The sequence below is a fragment of the Protobothrops mucrosquamatus genome, unplaced genomic scaffold (assembly GCF_001527695.2).
Source record: "Protobothrops mucrosquamatus isolate PMUCROS unplaced genomic scaffold, P.Mucros_1.0 scaffold2898, whole genome shotgun sequence".
NCBI lineage: Eukaryota > Metazoa > Chordata > Lepidosauria > Squamata > Viperidae > Protobothrops > Protobothrops mucrosquamatus.
In genome coordinates, this window is record NW_015388925.1 from 27,952 (window position 1) to 45,000 (window position 17,049).

At 48.1% G+C, this 17,049-nt stretch overlaps 1 protein-coding gene across 1 annotated transcript in view; it reads right to left on the bottom strand.

Annotated features, from left to right (window-relative positions):
• Positions 1-2,402: 2,402 nt before the first annotated feature.
• Positions 2,403-17,049, bottom strand: part of ADD1 (adducin 1) — a 27,799-nt gene continuing 13,152 nt past the window's right edge. Inside the window, exons 10-16 of the mRNA XM_029286105.1 lie at positions 15,648-15,749; positions 14,769-14,858; positions 13,895-13,987; positions 9,721-9,877; positions 8,278-8,377; positions 8,123-8,142; positions 2,403-2,722 (exon numbers count right to left, since the gene is read on the bottom strand). Of these exons, the coding sequence (XP_029141938.1) occupies positions 2,403-2,722; positions 8,123-8,142; positions 8,278-8,377; positions 9,721-9,877; positions 13,895-13,987; positions 14,769-14,858; positions 15,648-15,749 (882 nt within the window). The remainder of the gene's footprint in view (positions 2,723-8,122; positions 8,143-8,277; positions 8,378-9,720; positions 9,878-13,894; positions 13,988-14,768; positions 14,859-15,647; positions 15,750-17,049) is intronic.

Genomic DNA, 17,049 nt, shown 5'->3' on the forward strand with positions numbered 1-17,049 from the left:
GGAGTGGGACAGATCTGAGGGTCTCTGGCAGAAGGGGGTGGGACCGGGGCAAGCGCCAAGACATGGTCCATTTCTTCATTCCTCACAAAGGGTGTCACAAAGCATGCACCCAGGGGGCGGGGCCGACACAGCAGGGGCTGGTTCCTTGCTGTTTCCGGACGGCTTTGTGGAGCTAAGACTGAACGCGTTTCAGCATAGATGGCCACCACAAAATTGTACATTGGCTCCTGGCCGGCCTGGGCCAGGGCCAAAGCAGAGGGGGCTGTTCCCTCACTGTTTCCAGGATGGCTTCGCGGGCCACATGAAACCACTTAGCGGGCCGCATCCGGCCCCCGGGCCTTGTGTTTGACATGTCTGATCTAGTACAACCCAGGTCCTCTCCCTCACAGCTGGGAGATTTCCTCAAAGTGGGAAGTTCGCACACGCCTTCACGGATTTGCCCACAAGGTCTTTACTATGAGGCCGTGAGACTCAATCTTGGGTGACCCAATCTTGGATTGGGAGTCCCTAAGTTTGAGGTGAAGGTTGTTGCTGCCTGTGGCCCATAAGGCTCTCCCCATTTGCCTTCACCGCGATTGGTGCTCTTTCTTCACGTCCCTGTGGTGTCTCTTCCGACTCCCGAACCTCGTTCTTTTCTTAATTAAGTCTTCTTCTTTTTTGCTTCCTGGTTACACAAACCAGCAAAAGTCCTTTCCTACGTGGATTCTGAGAAAGGGTAGCAATTAGATAAAATAGAAAAATTCACAATATCTCTCTCTTGTCCTAGAAGGCAAGTGGCAGAAGAGGGATCTAAATTACAGTTGAATAGTAGGGGAACGCGGGACGGGCAAGAGAAGGGCCTGGATGGAACCAAATGGCCAAAGAGATTGAGATTGAGGTTTCCTGGAGAGGCTCTCGTCTACATTTCTGCCGTTGAAGTTGTCGCGAAACCGACTGTCCGACTCCGTGGACAGGTGACCAAAGTGCTTGCATCAAAATAGTCAAGATTTTTTCGTTCCCAAAAGAGGCACGGAAGAACAGATACAGGCCAAATGCACCATATCCTGGAGGCACTTGTCAGTTCTACCTTCCGTATTTCACCGTGTCTTACCGTAACCATGTCCCCTTTGGGTAAGACTTTGGAGACATTGGGAACTTTAAAACGATGATGGGTAGGTCTAATTATCCTTCCTTTTGTATTACCGAAATGCTGATGTAATGTTTTGTATGCTGCAGAAGAACGTGTGTCGAGAGAGGACTATTTTTCCATTTTCTTTTTCCATATAATAAAGTAAGTTTTTAGCGGAGCTTCCTTTAAGCATGGTAAAGAATGTAACATATGGGTTCCACCACAGAGTCCCCCGATGGGTGGGTAGCTTTTTAGGGTCATCCAAGGCTGGCTTGGCACAAGGTGGAGCCATTTCTGGTGTTCGTCTCACCGTTATGTCCGGGAGAAAAAAAAGGGTTAGGGTCCTTTATGGATTCCAGAAAGGGCTTCATTCTCTCGCTGGGTTTCTGGATTTTTGGACCAGCACCTGGTGTCGGGACCGGCACCCAGATCTGTCCCTGGTGCAACGGAGGAGGAAGAGGAGGAGGAGGCGCAGAAATGAAGGAAGCCAGTCTGGGCCTGCTAGGAATACATTTTATTTCCAAGGACGTGAACTTATCTTTCATCGGTATAAGTGTGACTTGAGTACAATGCTTTGCTAGAAAACAAATTAGTAAAATAGCGGATTATTCTGTGGGGAAAAAAAAAGGCTATTATTAAACTGAATTAGAAAACAGGCGGGATGAGCAAGAAAAACGCCACAAGTTAACTTCATTCTTAAGACACAAAAATAGGCTCCAGTCTCAGCGATGTTACGACACCAAGCAAGGCAGAGAGCGGCCGTAAAGCCTCGGGGCGGGGGGAGGCGAAGGGCAAGGCGGAGGAAGCGGTCACGAGGGTCCCCCCCCAATTGCACAGAAATGGGCTCGGCCGGACCCACAACCACCTGCACCAGAGAACGCAGGCAGACTTGGGAGGAATGAGCAGGGCGCGTCGCCTTCACATAGAAAGCCGAGAGGGGAGAGAGGGACTTCAAACTTGTTTTCACAAAGTGGCTCCCACCGGGAAATCCACTTCTTCACATGCTCGGGATGTTCCCCGCTCGGCTGCTTGCTTGTTGCTTTTTTTTCCGCGCACATATAAAAAATCGGCACCTGCTGATTGCTAAATTCCAATTACAAACGCAAATCGGTCAAGCGATAATGTTGTTTGTCCTGGGTTGTTTTGTTTTTTTTTACAAGAAAGACCAAACGAAAGCACAAGGCAGAATCTGATATAATTCCGGGGAGGGGGAGAATTAATAAAGGAGGGGGAGATGCGCAAAGACCAGACCCCTCCCTTTGGGGAGGAGGGGGGGAGGGACGGGGGGAGGACTTCAGGGCTCGCTCTTCTTCTTGCTCTTCTTGAGGAAGGACGGGGTGCGAAACTTCTTCTTCTTCTTGGAGGGAGACTTCCCCGGAGACTCCTCGCTGCCGGCTTCGGCCGCTGCCCCATCCTCGGCCGGGGGAGACGCAGGGGGCTCTCCGCTCGGGGAAGGGCAGGGCTGGGGGCTCTCGGGAGGGCCTTCCTTCTGGGGGGCAGCAAGCGCTGGGTCGGGGTCGTCATCCTCCGTTCCGAAGACTTCTTCCGAAGGCTGGTTGGGAGCGGTGAGGTCTGGGAGGCTTGGCTGGGAAGTGGCGGCTTCACTGCTGCTGCCTTCGTGGCCCGCCGGCCGTTCTGGGGAGCAAGCGACAGGAGAAGGGGGGGGAGATGTGGTGTGAAGAGATGGCACCCACCTTCCTTCACTGGCCTCTGGGAGGGAGGGTGCCGCTCCTGGGGTCCAATCCCGGGCAGCCCCCTCCCATCCACAGCGCCCCGAGAGAGAAGCCAGCCAATATTTGGACATTTTGCAAACAACTCAGCGTTCTCCTGGCACACCCCGAGCCAAAAAATGCATGCAAAGGACTGCAAAAGGGTCAATTTTTGGGGAGTGGGGGGCTGCTTGCTTTAGGGACTTTCCTGGCTGCAGGCGAAGGGGCGAGGAGGGAGGGGGGGTGATCTTAAGCTCAATGTTAACCCAGTGGAAATGTGGTTCCCCCCCCCGAATCTTGGCCAGGGAAACGGCCGCCCTAAAAGGACGCTCAAAAGAACGGGAGGTTTCGGGGTCAGCTCCAGGGCGCCTGGCACCCTGGTCGACGGCACCCATTTCCACCTGTGGAAGAGCTGCTTTTCTGGAATGGTTCAGGGTGAGGGGCTGGCACGGGGGGTGGGGGGGTCCCTAAGCGTGGCGCTCTACAGCCAGCCCGGAGAACTAGAGTACTTGCACCAGGGACAGAGCCAAAAAAAAGAAAAATCTGGCTAAAAGGGTGCCCAGACTTTGGGGTTCACACGCAACCAGGCTCCTAGGCAGAAGTTGGTCTCCATTTCACCCAGAGCTTCTTCCAGGACTGAGGGAGGGTTGGAGACAAGGCCTGGACGTTGATGCTGGTGCTGCCAACCTCAATTTCTCTTGAGGAGCTACGAGGGACTTTTGCCAAACGTCCTGGACAGTCACCCCCACCACCACCATCATCCCCGGTTTGGGTGGATTAGGGAATGGCAAAATTGTGGGCACGCTTTAGTTCTTTCAGGGGCCGATGAAAACCCTCCCTCCCCTGAATCGGCCCTCGCAGTTGGAACAGAGGCATTTTTCAGACAGGTGTGCCCCCCTCTCTCCCCTCCTGGTCTCAATAAAGCAGAGGTGGGCAACTACGGCCCCTTTACAGCCTGTGGATTTCCAACTCCCAGAATTCCTGAGCCCAGCATGCGAAGTCTGGGAGTTCCAGAGTCGGAACTCTGGGAGTTGAGGTTCACGGATTTGTCTACAGAGGTTCTCAGAGGTTGTCCCAACGGTGCTTTTTTTCAAGAGGCAACTGGACTTTCTTTGTTTTTCCTTGAAGATGTTTCGCTTCTCATCCCAGAAGCTTCTTCGGCTCTGACTGGATGGTGGAGGAATGGAAGGATTTATACTCCTTGCAGAGAGCTGGTCATTTGCCTTCTTTTAGAGAGTCGTTGAGGCCACTTGGAGGGTGGGGAATGGAAGGATTTATACTCCTTGCAGACAGCTGGACATTTGCATCCTTTTAGAGGGCCGTCGAGGCCACGTGGACCCCGACGGCACAGACAAACATCCCAGTGGCCTCGACGGCTCTCTGAAAGGATGCAAACGACCAGCTCTCTGCAAGGAGTATAAATCCTTCTGTTCCCTCCACCATCCAGTCAGAGCTGAAGAAGCTTCTGGGATGAGAAGAGAAACGTCTTCAAAGGAAAAACAAGAAAGTCCAGTTTCCTCCTGAAAAAAGCACCTTTGGGACAAGTTTGTGGGTCGTCCAGGGGGCATAGTTGCCCACCCCTGTTATAACGGAACGCAGGGACTCTACCATGCAAACATGAGCGAAGTTTGGTATCTGAAAGGTTAATGCAAAGCTGCATGTGTGGGATCAACACCCAGCCTTGCGTGGAAGGGGAAGAAGCCTCCCAGGGTGGTGGGGGGGGAAGAGAAAGCATCCTCCGGGCTGGCCCGTGGATCCAGTTCTCATTGAGCAAAGCAGGAGAGAACGCCCAGCTCTGCAGGGAACTTTTGCCTGTCTGCTTATATGAAGGGGGGCGGGAGTAAAGGAAAGGGAGGGGCACCTAAGCGTGCCCCCATGACCTAGGCCAGGGGTAGGCAACTTTGGCTCTTTTATGACTGGTGGACTTCAACTCCCAGAATTCCTGAGCCAGCATGTAGGAACTATGGACCCTTCATGACTGGTGGACTTCAACTCCCAGAATTCCTGAGCCAGCCACGCTGAGGGGAAAGGGAGAGGTTTCCAAGCTGAGCCAGGCTGGCTCAGGAATTCTGGGAGTTGAAGTCCACCAGTCATAAAAGAGCCAAGGTTGCCCATCCCTGGACTGGGCAAGTGGGGTATCATCTCCCCCAGCCAGACCCCATGAGCGGTCACAAGGAAGAGCCACGGAGCAGCTCACAACCGTGTTCCTCTTGGTCAAAGCAACAGAAATGACTGCTTAGACACTTCCTGGTTCTCCTGCCCAGGAAAAATGGCCGTTCTTGTGATCCCAAGAGGAAGGACGCATTCAGCAAAAAAATATATATATATAAAAATAGGTTTAGCGCATTCTGGAAAGATTCCAGGATACGTTTGGTTTTGTGTACAGGGCAGATATTTAAAACACGAGTGAATCGGGACAGGAGAAAATCTTCTGAAGACCCAATCAGATCGTTCTAATGTTTTCTAAGCAGAAGTTGGGGGGTCCTAGAATGGCCATCGAATTTAAGGGGATTTAGTAGAGATTTACCGTTCTGCGGGATGTCCTAGTGCAAGGGTCTTCAAACATGGCCCTTTGATGACTTGTGGACTTCAACTCCCAGAATTGCTCAGCCAGGCACGCGTGCCTGGCTGAGGAATTCTGGGAGTTGAAGTCCACAAGTCATCAAAAGGGCCAAGTTTGAAGACCCCTGCCCTATTATGTTCCCTGCTTTATCCTTTTATCTGCATTCAAACCATTCTGCGTTATTGTTTGTTCTCATTTCAAGTTTAGAATTGGTTAGTGCAGTGATGACAAGGACTTCAAACCCAGCAAACCGAAAACTGTTAGACGTTTTTAAAAACAAAAAAACTTTTGTTAGGTTAATTTAAAAGCAAAGGGAAAGGGTAAAGCCATTTGGCAAATTAAGAAGCCCAATTAGCTTTGCTGAAAATAACTTCACGGGCCCTCTATTTACACCCCTTTCCTGCTTTCGCTTTGGCCGGGCTCCGGAGAGAAGAACAGCCACTTCCTTAATCAGGATGTAAAGTAACTCCAAAAACCATCATCTGGTTTCTTAAGATTATACCTGAAGGAAGATTATACCTGAAGAAGGAAAACTGGGACCTACTGAGTTAAGCGGGTGCTGCTATGCGTCCCTCGTAACTCTAATGGAATATGTAGCTATTCCGACCAATTGAAATATAGGAGAGGGATGGCCTGTTTCCATTTTGTAGAGATTACGATGAGTTTTGCCACCGTACGCATACAGATATTACTTGACTTGTCACCGTTCACAGATACGACAGTCATATGTTGAGGACCAGAGAAATGCAGGTGTCTTGTTTTCTTTACCTGGACCATCCTTTGCGAGGGATCTGATGCCCAGAAGGAAGGTGGACCTGTCCTTCTGGTCAAAGATCATGGGCCACTTGGAAAAAGAGCAGCAGTTGGGACTGACACAACGTGCCTATTTCGTGTGTTGGATTTTCTCTCCCAAGAGAAGGTTCAGAGGCTGTTGTGATGACGTAGGAAGCATCACACACCCTAGCCAACATCTTCCCTCCCTCTAGGGAAAGGGTTTTGTCTCCCCCTGGTGAAGTGGGTTACAGCGCCAAGGCCCAACCGTGGCTACACGCATCTAACCTGGATTCCCAATTAGATGCGCCTCTGATCTGCGTATGAAGCTGGCCAAGCGAATGAAGAGTTAAGCAAACTTAAAAAAAAAAAAAAAAAAGGTATGCAATGCGCCTGAACGGATCAACTCCACACACCATGAGGAAGGAAGACACCGGAAAAGGGGCCGCAAATAAATAAACAAACACAACAGAATAAATAAATAAAAATAAAACCGTTCACGACGAAGCGAAGCGGAGAAACAAGGCAGGAGGCAAGCAGGAGTGGAAACTCCGTCATACTTACTATGGCAACAGGTACTCTTTAGCATATCCACCTCCTGTTTGTAAGGCAGCCACAGGAAGGAAGGAGGAAAAAAAAAAAAGCACAAAGAGAAAAAAAGTCTATGCATCCATCACAGCCACTGGAGTCAAAGAGAGAAAAAGAATGGCTAGGGCCATTCTTAAAAGGGGTTACAGAATGAAATGGGGACGGGGGTCGGTGGTGGGGAAGAGAGACAGATAATTGAATCACAGATGGCTGACAATACTCAGAGCTGACAAAGAAGACAACAAACATGGCTGCTTGTACATTCGCCACAAAATGCCACGGAAAGATGTCTCTGGCCTTGGTCTTCCTGAGCAGAGACCGGCAAGGAAAGACATCTTTCTAAATTTGGGGGGGGGGGGATTACAGCCACACTTAAGGAAGGTGCAACCCAGATGTTGGCTCCTGCTCCTCTTCCTCTCTCTCTCTTAGCCCATCCTGCACTCCTGGATCTGTGCTGGGCTTGGTGGGCACAGGTATCCCTGGGCTGAAGGCAAAAAGCCTCTAACGGTGGACGCTGCCAGCGACAACCCAGAACTGCGGCGGTTCGCTTAACAAAGGTGGCGAGACGGGTTGTTGAAATGGGGCAAAACTCCGCTAGCCAGCGTCTCACTTAACAACAGAAATTTTGGGCTCAGCTGTGGTGGTTAAGTCGAGGACCACCCGTAAAAGGTTGAAGAGACGTTGGCAACCTTAGTAGGGAAGAAGGATGAATTAAGGCCAAATATTTCCCCCCCCCCAAAAATCACCATCCAGCCTGACCCACAGAAGTGTCCATGGCTTGGGGGCCAGCTGTGGATCTGCCGGCATCCTAAACGGGAGCCCAGCTGTTGCACCTCTGCCTTCCTTCCCAATTTCTGATTTATAGTCAGGGCCTTTTTTAAATTCATCAGAAAAGGGAACGGCGCTTTAGATCTTGGCACGCACATGGCACAGAGAGGAGGTGTGTGTGTGAAGGTCCACAGATGGCTGCACGCAAAAAGGATGACATTTCAGTACAGTGTTTTGCGGAACGGAAAAGCAAACATACACACACACGTACACAAAGCTGGGCACTGTTAGGAAGGGACTGAGAAACCCAGTGGCTACACCTGAGGGGCCACCAGGCTGTGGGATTCTTCCCAAAAACTGATGGATGCTCCCTCAACTGATGAAGGAGCAGCTCCATCAAAGTGAAGGGGAGAAAAAAAGGAGAAATGGCTTCCAAACGAGGTCACTATGCTTTGAACCCATTTTTCTCTCCCAGTTCAAGGAGGGGGGGGGGATCATGCAAGGTAACTTATGGATCTGACACGAAAGGGGGAGCTTCAAGGTACTGGATTCGTCAGAAGGATCGGGGATGGTTTGAAGAAACGCTGGAAAACTATTATTGCCCTTCCTGGCCACTGAAAGCTGAATGAGTGTTTCTGGAGGGGTCGTTTTCTTGGAAAAGTTACACAAAAGCTCCATTTAGCTCCATCTTCCTACTAAGAAGTGTCATTCCTGGGTCTTTTCTCCAAGGAGTGGAAACGCAACGCCTCGGATGCCACCCACAGTAAAACATACCTTCCTCAAGTTTGACCGGAGTGCTGGGTGGGGTGGAAGCGACCGTTTCTTCCGGAGAGCTCCTATCTCCTTGCTGTCTGCCGTCTTCACCATCTTCTATAAAACAGATTACAATTGAGTTGAAAGAAAGAAAGAAAGAAAGAAAGAAAGAAAGAAAGAAAGAAAGAAAGAAAATCAAGAAAGATAAGAAAGTAAATCAAGAAAGATATAAGAAAATCAAGAAAGAAAATCAAGAAAGAAAATCAAGAAAGAGATAAGAAACTCAAGAGATAAGAAAGAAAATCAAGAAAGAAAATCAAGAAAGAGATAAGAAAGAAAATCAAGAAACTCAAGAGATAAGAAAGAAAATCAAGAAAGATAAGAAAGAAAATCAAGAAACTCAAGAGATAAGAAAGAAAATCAAGAAAGATAAGAAAGAAAATCAAGAAAGAGATAAGAAAGAAAATCAAGAAACTCAAGAGATAAGAAAGAAAATCAAGAAAGATAAGAAAGAAAATCAAGAAAGATAAGAAAATCAAGAGATGAAAGAAAATCAAGAAAGTAAATCAAGAAAGAGATAAGAAAATCAAGAAAGAAAATCAAGAAAGAAAATCAAGAAACTCAAGAGATAAGAAAGAAAATCAAGAAAGATAAGAAAATCAAGAAAGATAAGAAAGAAAATCAAGAAAGAGATAAGAATGAAAATCAAGAGATAAGAAAATCAAGAAAGAAAATCAAGAAAGAAATAAGAAAGAAAATCAAGATAAAGAAAGAAAGAAAGAAAGAAAAAGAAAGAAAGAAAGAAAGATTTCTCTCCTTTGCAAATTTGCAGCAAACATTGTCCCTTCTCACTCACATTGCACGGGAAAATAGGAAGCTTCCGGAAACAAATGCCACGACGGAAAAAATAATAGTGGCATCAGTTAGGGCAGTGATGGCGAACCTTTTAGAGACCGAGTGCCCAAACTGCAACCCAAAAGCCACTTATGTATCGTCGGGTGTCAGGTGGGTGTGGCCTGTTGGGTGGGGGTGGCCCATTGGGTGGGCGTGGCTGCGGTGGTAACGGCAGAATCGGTGGGACTAAAAAGTTCAATCAATTCCAGATTTTTTTTCCGTGAGAAGTTGAAATTGATTGATTGATTGATTGAACCTTTTTGGGGGGGGCACACAGCGGTGGAGGCCTAAAGCGAAAAGGTTTTATAAAACCCGGTGCCCGTGCCCACAGAGAGGGCTCTGCGTGCTACCTGTGGCACGTGGGCCCTACGTTCGCCACCACGCAGTTAGAGGAAGCTTCTCTGACAGTGCCGTGGTTAGACCACATGCATGGCCTGGGTTGACAGGCACCGTGAGCCCACAGGAGACACTGGGAGCCAAACTCCACCGATTCCAGCAAGACGTGCCCGTTCAAGCCAAGAGGCAGTGGGCTCACGGGCGGTGCCCAGCTGACGCAACGCACAGACCTTCCGATTGCCTCTGCTTCCTTTCGACTTCTTGGCGGTACTCCTCCAGTTCTCGGTCCGTGAGTTTGTGGAAAGGGTTGGGTCCAGTCGTGCTGATGATGACGTGGGGCTGGTATTCCTTCTCAATGATGGCCTTGGAGGCGGTCACCAGCTCCCCCTGATCAGAAGAAGAGAAAGTTCTCTCACCATCTGGGACACCAGACACTGGAGGCACCGGGTGTCCCAACGGTGTTTTTTTTTTTTTTTTTTCAGGAGGCAACGGGACTTTCTTTGTTTTTTCTTTGAAGACCTTTCGCTTCTCATCCCAGAAGCTTCTTTAGCTCTGACTGGAGGGTGGGGAAATGGAAGGATTTATGCTCCTTGCAGACAGCTGGTCATTTGCCTTCTTTTAGAGGGTCATTGAGGCCACTTGGAGGGTGGGGAATGGAAGGATTTATACTCCTTGTAGACAGCCGGTCATTTGCCTCCTTTTAGAGAGTCGTTGAGGCCACTGGGAGGTTCACCTGTGTCCTCAGGGTCACCTGAGTGGTGCAAATGGGTGTGGCTGCAGGATGTTTTCTGCCTTGTGTCCCTTTCACTGTGGAAGAATGGCACAGGCTGTTGGAGATGAAGACACAGGTAAACCTCCAGGTGGCCTCAACGACTCTCTAAAAGGAGGCAAATGACCAGCTGTCTGCAAGGAATATAAATGCTTCCATTCCCCCCACCATCCAGTCAGAGCTGAAGAAGCTTCTGGGATGAGAAGCGAAACGTCTTCAAAGGAAAAACAAAGGAAGTCCAGTTGCCTCTTGAAAAAAGCACCTTTGGGACAACCCTGACCTGGATGAGGGAGAATCTCCATAGATTATTGGAGGCGCTGGGGGAAACGGGAAACGCTCATTCTAATGAAGCCACATCCCTGAAAAGTTTAATTTCGTACGGAGTAGGGAGGCTGCCCTGCTGACTTTGCACTATGAATCTAACACGGGCAATTTTTAGAATTTAAAAAACAAACCAACAAACCCAAGTACGGTTAAATTGTTACAAACCAGTAAATAGCTTTCTGATTAAACCGCCCCATAAATATTGTAAACAAATCAACGAATCAACTGACTAAGTAAATGCACGAGTGCTTTTGCTGGCTGGCTGGCCAACCGAAGTGGGGTAAGAACGTTTCCGGCGGCCACTGCGGTTGCCCCAACTAATTCAAAATTGTTAGGTGGAAAGAGAGAGAAAGAGGTATGTCTAAACTCAAGCTCTGTAAAGGTCTGGGCATATTATTCCGTCCCATCCAATTTTTGCAATGGAAAAAGTCAAATTGAAAATTTAAATTTGCACCCCTTAACTTAACAACTCCCGTGCAGTTTGTATACCGTGTTCTAAATATATTGTAAAGGAATGTTGGGAGGATCTTGGGAAACAGGGCAAAGAACTACTGCCCAGGCACCAGCCAGATAAGAGAGAGCAGAGCCCACAGCTGCATGGTAGATGGGAGGAAGAAGCTCAGAAGGGACCCTCCTGAAGTTCTCAATGATGTCAACTTTAACTAGTTTGGAAACCAGAGCAGATAAACCAATTCTACTTTATTGTACAGCTAGTTTCCTATAATCTCTCCTGCATGCCATTACTTATATGAAGTAACATTCCCCGTGCTCTGTCCCAGCCTACGTGAGTCCTTGTTATGCTCACAAGGAGAAACCCCTCTTCCAAACAAGCAGGCTGGAACCGCAGGAAAAAACCAATCCCCTTTTATTATTCACAGACCTGAGTCAATGTCCAAGGCAAACAAAACACAGTTCACAGAAACTCGATCCTCAACACGACCAGTTGCCTTTGGCAACCAGCACCTCCCACACCTTCCCTTTTATTATGCAGCCAAGGCGTGGCTTCCTAATGCCTTCTCCTTTGCCTTTGGAGCCGCCCCATTGCATTCCTCTGCCCTACTCTCTTTTCTTGCCAGCGCTTTCATGTATCCTGGATTTGTCCCAGCTGTTCTTCAGCACTGTCCAACTCAGACTCCCAGCACAGCTGGGTCTCAGCCTGAGTGCGAGTAGAGGGGCCAGGCTCCTCGTCCAACTGTAAGTCTTGGAGCTTACAGTCCTCCAGACCCCTCCTCCTCCTCTGATTCCTCAGACTCAGCTGCCGAATCCACTGGCTGGTGAGGAATCACACCACTCCACTGGATGCTTTTCAGAATCACGGTTCTCCTATTGGAATCTTATACGGGTCTCTCTCATAATATTCTCCTGCTTATCTCCTGAGAACGGCAGACCTTGTTCTCAAAAACACCCAATGACAATTCCTAAGGTGTTCTTGGACACTGGCCAGAGTCTGGCAGTATCATCATGTATAATACGTATACAAGGCTGTTTGGTGAGGGAACGTTGGGGTTTCAATTTCAATCCGAGTGAAAGGGATAATTACACCTAAGCCATTTTATATTGGGGGACATAGGCAGGTTGGGGAGAGCTGAGCACACTAACCACAATCACAAAGGCCTGGCCAAGCCTGGCTCCAAACCAAGTTTTCTCTGAAGGGCTAAGGTGTGGAAAGCGAGCAAAAGAGAAGCAAGAGAAAGGAGGAGGTGCAAGGTGATGAATGAGGCGATGAGGCCCAAGAGCAAAGGCAGAAGGAAAAAGCGCATAAATCACCTCCCCACTGTCAAAAGCCCAAGGAACCAAGATTTGTGTGGACGTTCTGCCAAGATCTGGGGAGGCAACACCCCCTCTAGAGAAGCATCCCTAAATCCATCAGAGGCTCTATGACCAGATGATCAAGTCTGGGTAACTTTGCCACGGAATGTCGACAGAAATTCACCCACGTCCGAGCGCTAACATCGTGGGAATTTGAATTAGCAATTCCAAAGCTCAAGTGTTTTGTTTCGTCTACTTCTTTAAAAGCCACCCACAAAATGCAACGTGCCAATCTGAGCAACTGATTGTCCCCTTTGGCTCAGGAACTGGTTGCGCCACCTTTCGTTGCAAGAACGACAGCCAAGTGTTTTGTGAAATTTGCAAGAAACTGTATGTTATCTTCACACGGTGCAGAAACTCAACTCAGGGACCTTTGAGCGGGTTTTATAGCAAAGCTGCCAGAAGAATGTTGTAGTTTAGGACTGGGTGACAGATTGTCCCCAAACACTGATCTTGTTTTCTTCATCTGCTGCTACGGTCCTACTTGTACCTTTCAGAGCACTTGTTGCAAAGATGCTTTTTTTCAGGAGGAAACTGGACTTTCTCATTTTTCTTTGAGGACGTTTCGCTTCTCATTCCAGAAGCTTCTTCAGCTCTGACCGGATGGTGGGGAACGGAAGGATTTATACTCCTTGCAAAGAGCTGGTCATTTGCCTCCTTTTAGAGGGTCGTTGAGGCCTCTTGGAGGTTTGTCTGTGTCCTCAGGGTCGCCTGAGTGGTGCAGATGGGTGTGGGGCCTTCTTGGAACTGCTGAAAGGACCGTGTGGTAGACTGGAGATAGATAGAGGATGTCGTATCCCTCCCCCTCTGTTGAGGGAGGGCTATTCAATTTTGACAATTTCACCCCATACGCAGTTTGAATTTTGGGGAAAAGACTGCACTAATTCTAAAGGATCGATTCAGAATCTTCGGGGAGATGACCAAGAGGTTGATCTCCCGAGGACTTTTGCAAGTCACTGGATTTTGGAGAGCGAAGGTGCACAAGGTACAGTTCGGGGCTGTGTGAAACTCTGCAGGATCAGGCTCTTCAGACACACACCCCCTCCCCAGATTCTATTACCCACCGGTAACAAAACCCCAAAGTGCAGCCTTTCTCGCCTCCTGCGGCTGCACCATTGATAATGGCAGCCTTTCTCTTTCTCTCTGTCTGTGCGTGGAAAGATGGGTTGGTATGACAGGTAGTAAAATACTTCGGGTAACTGCAAATGGCCCATTAACACACAATTCTGCTTCTTCTGGATACGAAGCAGGGCGATCCCTGGTTAAATCCGTGGCTCTTTGGGGAAGGGGCGGAATTACAGCCGAGGTCAGCCATGTTTCAAAGGAAATTACTCAAAAGAATCTGATCGGCCTTCAGAGATCTTACTTGACATCGAAAACACCCGCCCAACGTGTAGCTCCCCCTTTGTGCCACCGAGCGGGAGAAATGATAAACCAGGGTTAGAAAAAGGAGATTAAAAGCGAAAGAGCATTGAGAGCGGAAGGACAGCGCAAGTCAGTACCTTTCTAACAGAGACAGATTTAGCTGGGCTAAAGGCCTGCTCTGTGGGGTGGAGCCCTTCAATTGTTTCCGTACAGTCTGACAGGGGAGCATCCTGAAATAGGAAATTGAGTAGACAAGGCAAACCAAGCCCCGGCTTAGATTATCGGCTAAAAGCATCAGGACATGGCCTTAAAAACAACATGCAGAAGCACATTTAGAGTGTCGAGACACCAACAGCAGCAGCAGCAGCAATAAAACAGCATGCAGAGCAACGTTAAATTCTGCTTTAGCGATATCCTGGCCGTGACATCAAGCAGCTAGGAAAGTACATTGGAAATAACCTGCATCTTACTGTATTTCCCTCCAAAATAAGACCGGGTCTTATATTATTTTTTGCTCCAAAAGATGCATTAGAGCTTATTTTTCCGGTTACAGTACTAAATACAGTGCTAAATGCATCTGTCTGGCTGACGATCTTAACTGGGGCTTGTTTTTTGGGGTGAGGCTTTATATCACGAGCGTCCTGAAAAATCATGCTAGGGCTTATTTTCTAATTAGGTCTTATTTTGGAGGAAATAAGGTAGTGTGGGCTTATTCAAGGTTTGTTGGATTGTTTTTGAGAAGGTAACGGGCCTTTTTACTACCCCGCTGAACCTAACAGGCACACCCATTTCGGCGAAGGTGTCCCCTGCAGGTCATTGTGAATGCAGGAACGCCACACAGCCTACCTGGTGCCTTGCGACCAGCACGCCCCTAGAGACTGGCCTCCCACTACTTACCTGATAAACAGTTACTCTCTGTCAATTAAAGTTAAGTGGCACGGGGCTACATGAGGTGGCAGCAGGGAGAGGCCACGCGTTCATGCAGAGTGCCAGCGGAAGCTGTTTTCTCACCTGCACGAGGCTCCTGTCCATGACAACCCCGGAAAGGACTTGAGACTGTGGACCGGCCGTTTTAATGTCTTGCAAGTTCTGCTCCCTGATCTGTCAAAGGAAAGGGGAAAAGAAAAAAGAAAAAAAGACACCAAGCATCAAGTCAGCCACAGGCAGGTCAACCCAACGAGCTGAGCTCTACACGTAGCTAGTTGCAGGTCAGGCTTGTTCTGAGCTGGTGAAGCTACAGATCCGTTTCAACCCCTCTTAATTCTTGTTAAAAGAATGCAGAGGATCTTGGATCCTGTGCTGTTGGATCCTGACTTTTGTTTCATTCCAAAGGGGCTTAGCCTGAATGGGGGGGGGGCTTGTTTCTCAGGTGCCCGGAGAGGGCAGGGATAGGTTGATGGAACAAATGAACAACTGAACACACTTAACATCACTGCAGTTGATCATTTAGTGTCCTGGCTGTTAAGTGGATCTGGCTGCCCCTCCCCCTATTGACTCGGCTGGTCAGGTCGCAAAAGGGGATCACGTGACCCTTTGATTTTGGTCACACGATCACAGGGAGGCTCCAACGGTCGTTAAGGGTGAATAATGGCAATATGCCACTTTTCCCAGGGCCTGGTGTAACTTCGAGCGGGCACTAAATGAACTGTTGTAAGTCAAGGACTAGCTGTACAATCCCCAATGGCACCCTTGGCCTGGGACGTTCCTGGGCACACGTGCCCAGTGCCAGTCAGTCCTACGCAGCCCGGCTGCAGCCTGACCTTTCTGTCCCCATCCTTTGTCCAGAGGGGTCCCCGAAGGGCCGTGAGCCAGACGAGGCATCTCCCCACACGTCAAGATCCAGGAGCAGACTAACCCAGCAGGCAGACCCATTTCCTGGCCGGTACGAACCTTGTTCCGCATTTCCTGGACCTCCTTGGGGTTCGTGTTCAAGGGAACAAAGAGGTTTGGGGGAGCAGATGAGGCAGTCCGGTGACCCTCCTCTTTAGTCCACTGTAAACAACAGCACGAAAACAGGGATGTTAGAAAAAAGGCGCCGGAATGCGCAGCTTCTTCAAAACAGCCAGGTTACATCGCACAGGAGAGCATGCAAGATTTAACAAAGGAGAACTGAAGCAATGATTGGGGGTTTTTTTGGGGGGGGGGTAACAGCTGCTTTTTGCTGCGTGGATGTGTCCAATATCCAACTGCCAAACCCAGGAAAAATGGGGCACCTGGAAGGGCTGCCAAGATTCCCGAGGAGGTCTTCTTTAGCAATAGAGACAACTATGGCATTTTCAGGCTGTAATCAGAAGCCTCCATTCCTTGACTTTGCGGTGTGTATTGTTTTCGGGCTACAATGCAAAGCAGGGACATAAAAACCTTGGTCACTTTTAAGGCCTGTGGACTTCAACTCCCAGAATTCCCCAGCCAGCACACCTGCTTGGGGAATTCTGGGAGCTGAAGTCCACGAGTCTTACAGCTGCCAAGGCTGAACACCCCTGATGTAAAAGCTATTGTGCCAGGCTATTAATCAGATGGGCTCAGTTATGGAAATATAAAACCAGAAATGGAATCTTTTGCTCGACTATCTTTTAATTGTCCACATCATTGTTTCACTTCCCAGGTATCTTAATACATCAAAGCGAACAGAAACCACAAGATGACAGAAATATGAAAAGCAGCATGATAATAACCAGGCTAGGTGGATAATTTTGTCCCATGAAGAAAAAGAGTGGGCATCACCAAAGTTTAAATTCAAAACAAAACTCAAAAGAGTAGAAATTTCAAAACCGTTTTTACACAGACAGATAGATGGAGCAGCCTAACAGAAGAGTTTGGTGATGTCGTTGTTTTATATAAAGCTTATGGCTTCATATACTAAAAAAATAAAAATAAAAACACATCTCCAAAGCTTAAAAAAAAGCATTTGTTTTTGCAGGAGGTTGCTTAATTTAACCAATAAAGTTAGTAGCTTAAGAAGTAAGTTTGTCCTACCAATATGAATATGAGATTTATTCTTTTGAAAGGTTATGTTTGGCTCCGTTAATAAACAACTTATTTGCAGAGATAAGCTCTCAACTCTGAATCGAATCCATTTTACACTTTTGCATAAGTATACTCCTCCCAAAAATAATTCCGAGACAAGAAGCCAGAAATAGCACTCCTTAAAATGCAACATAATTTTAAAAATGTTTTGCAAATATGAAGTAAAAAAATGGAATGAACATGGAGCTATGGATACTCACTGGTTCTTATCTTTTCACATAAAAATTACTCCAGCTTTTTATTAAAGATATTTAACAACAATGTT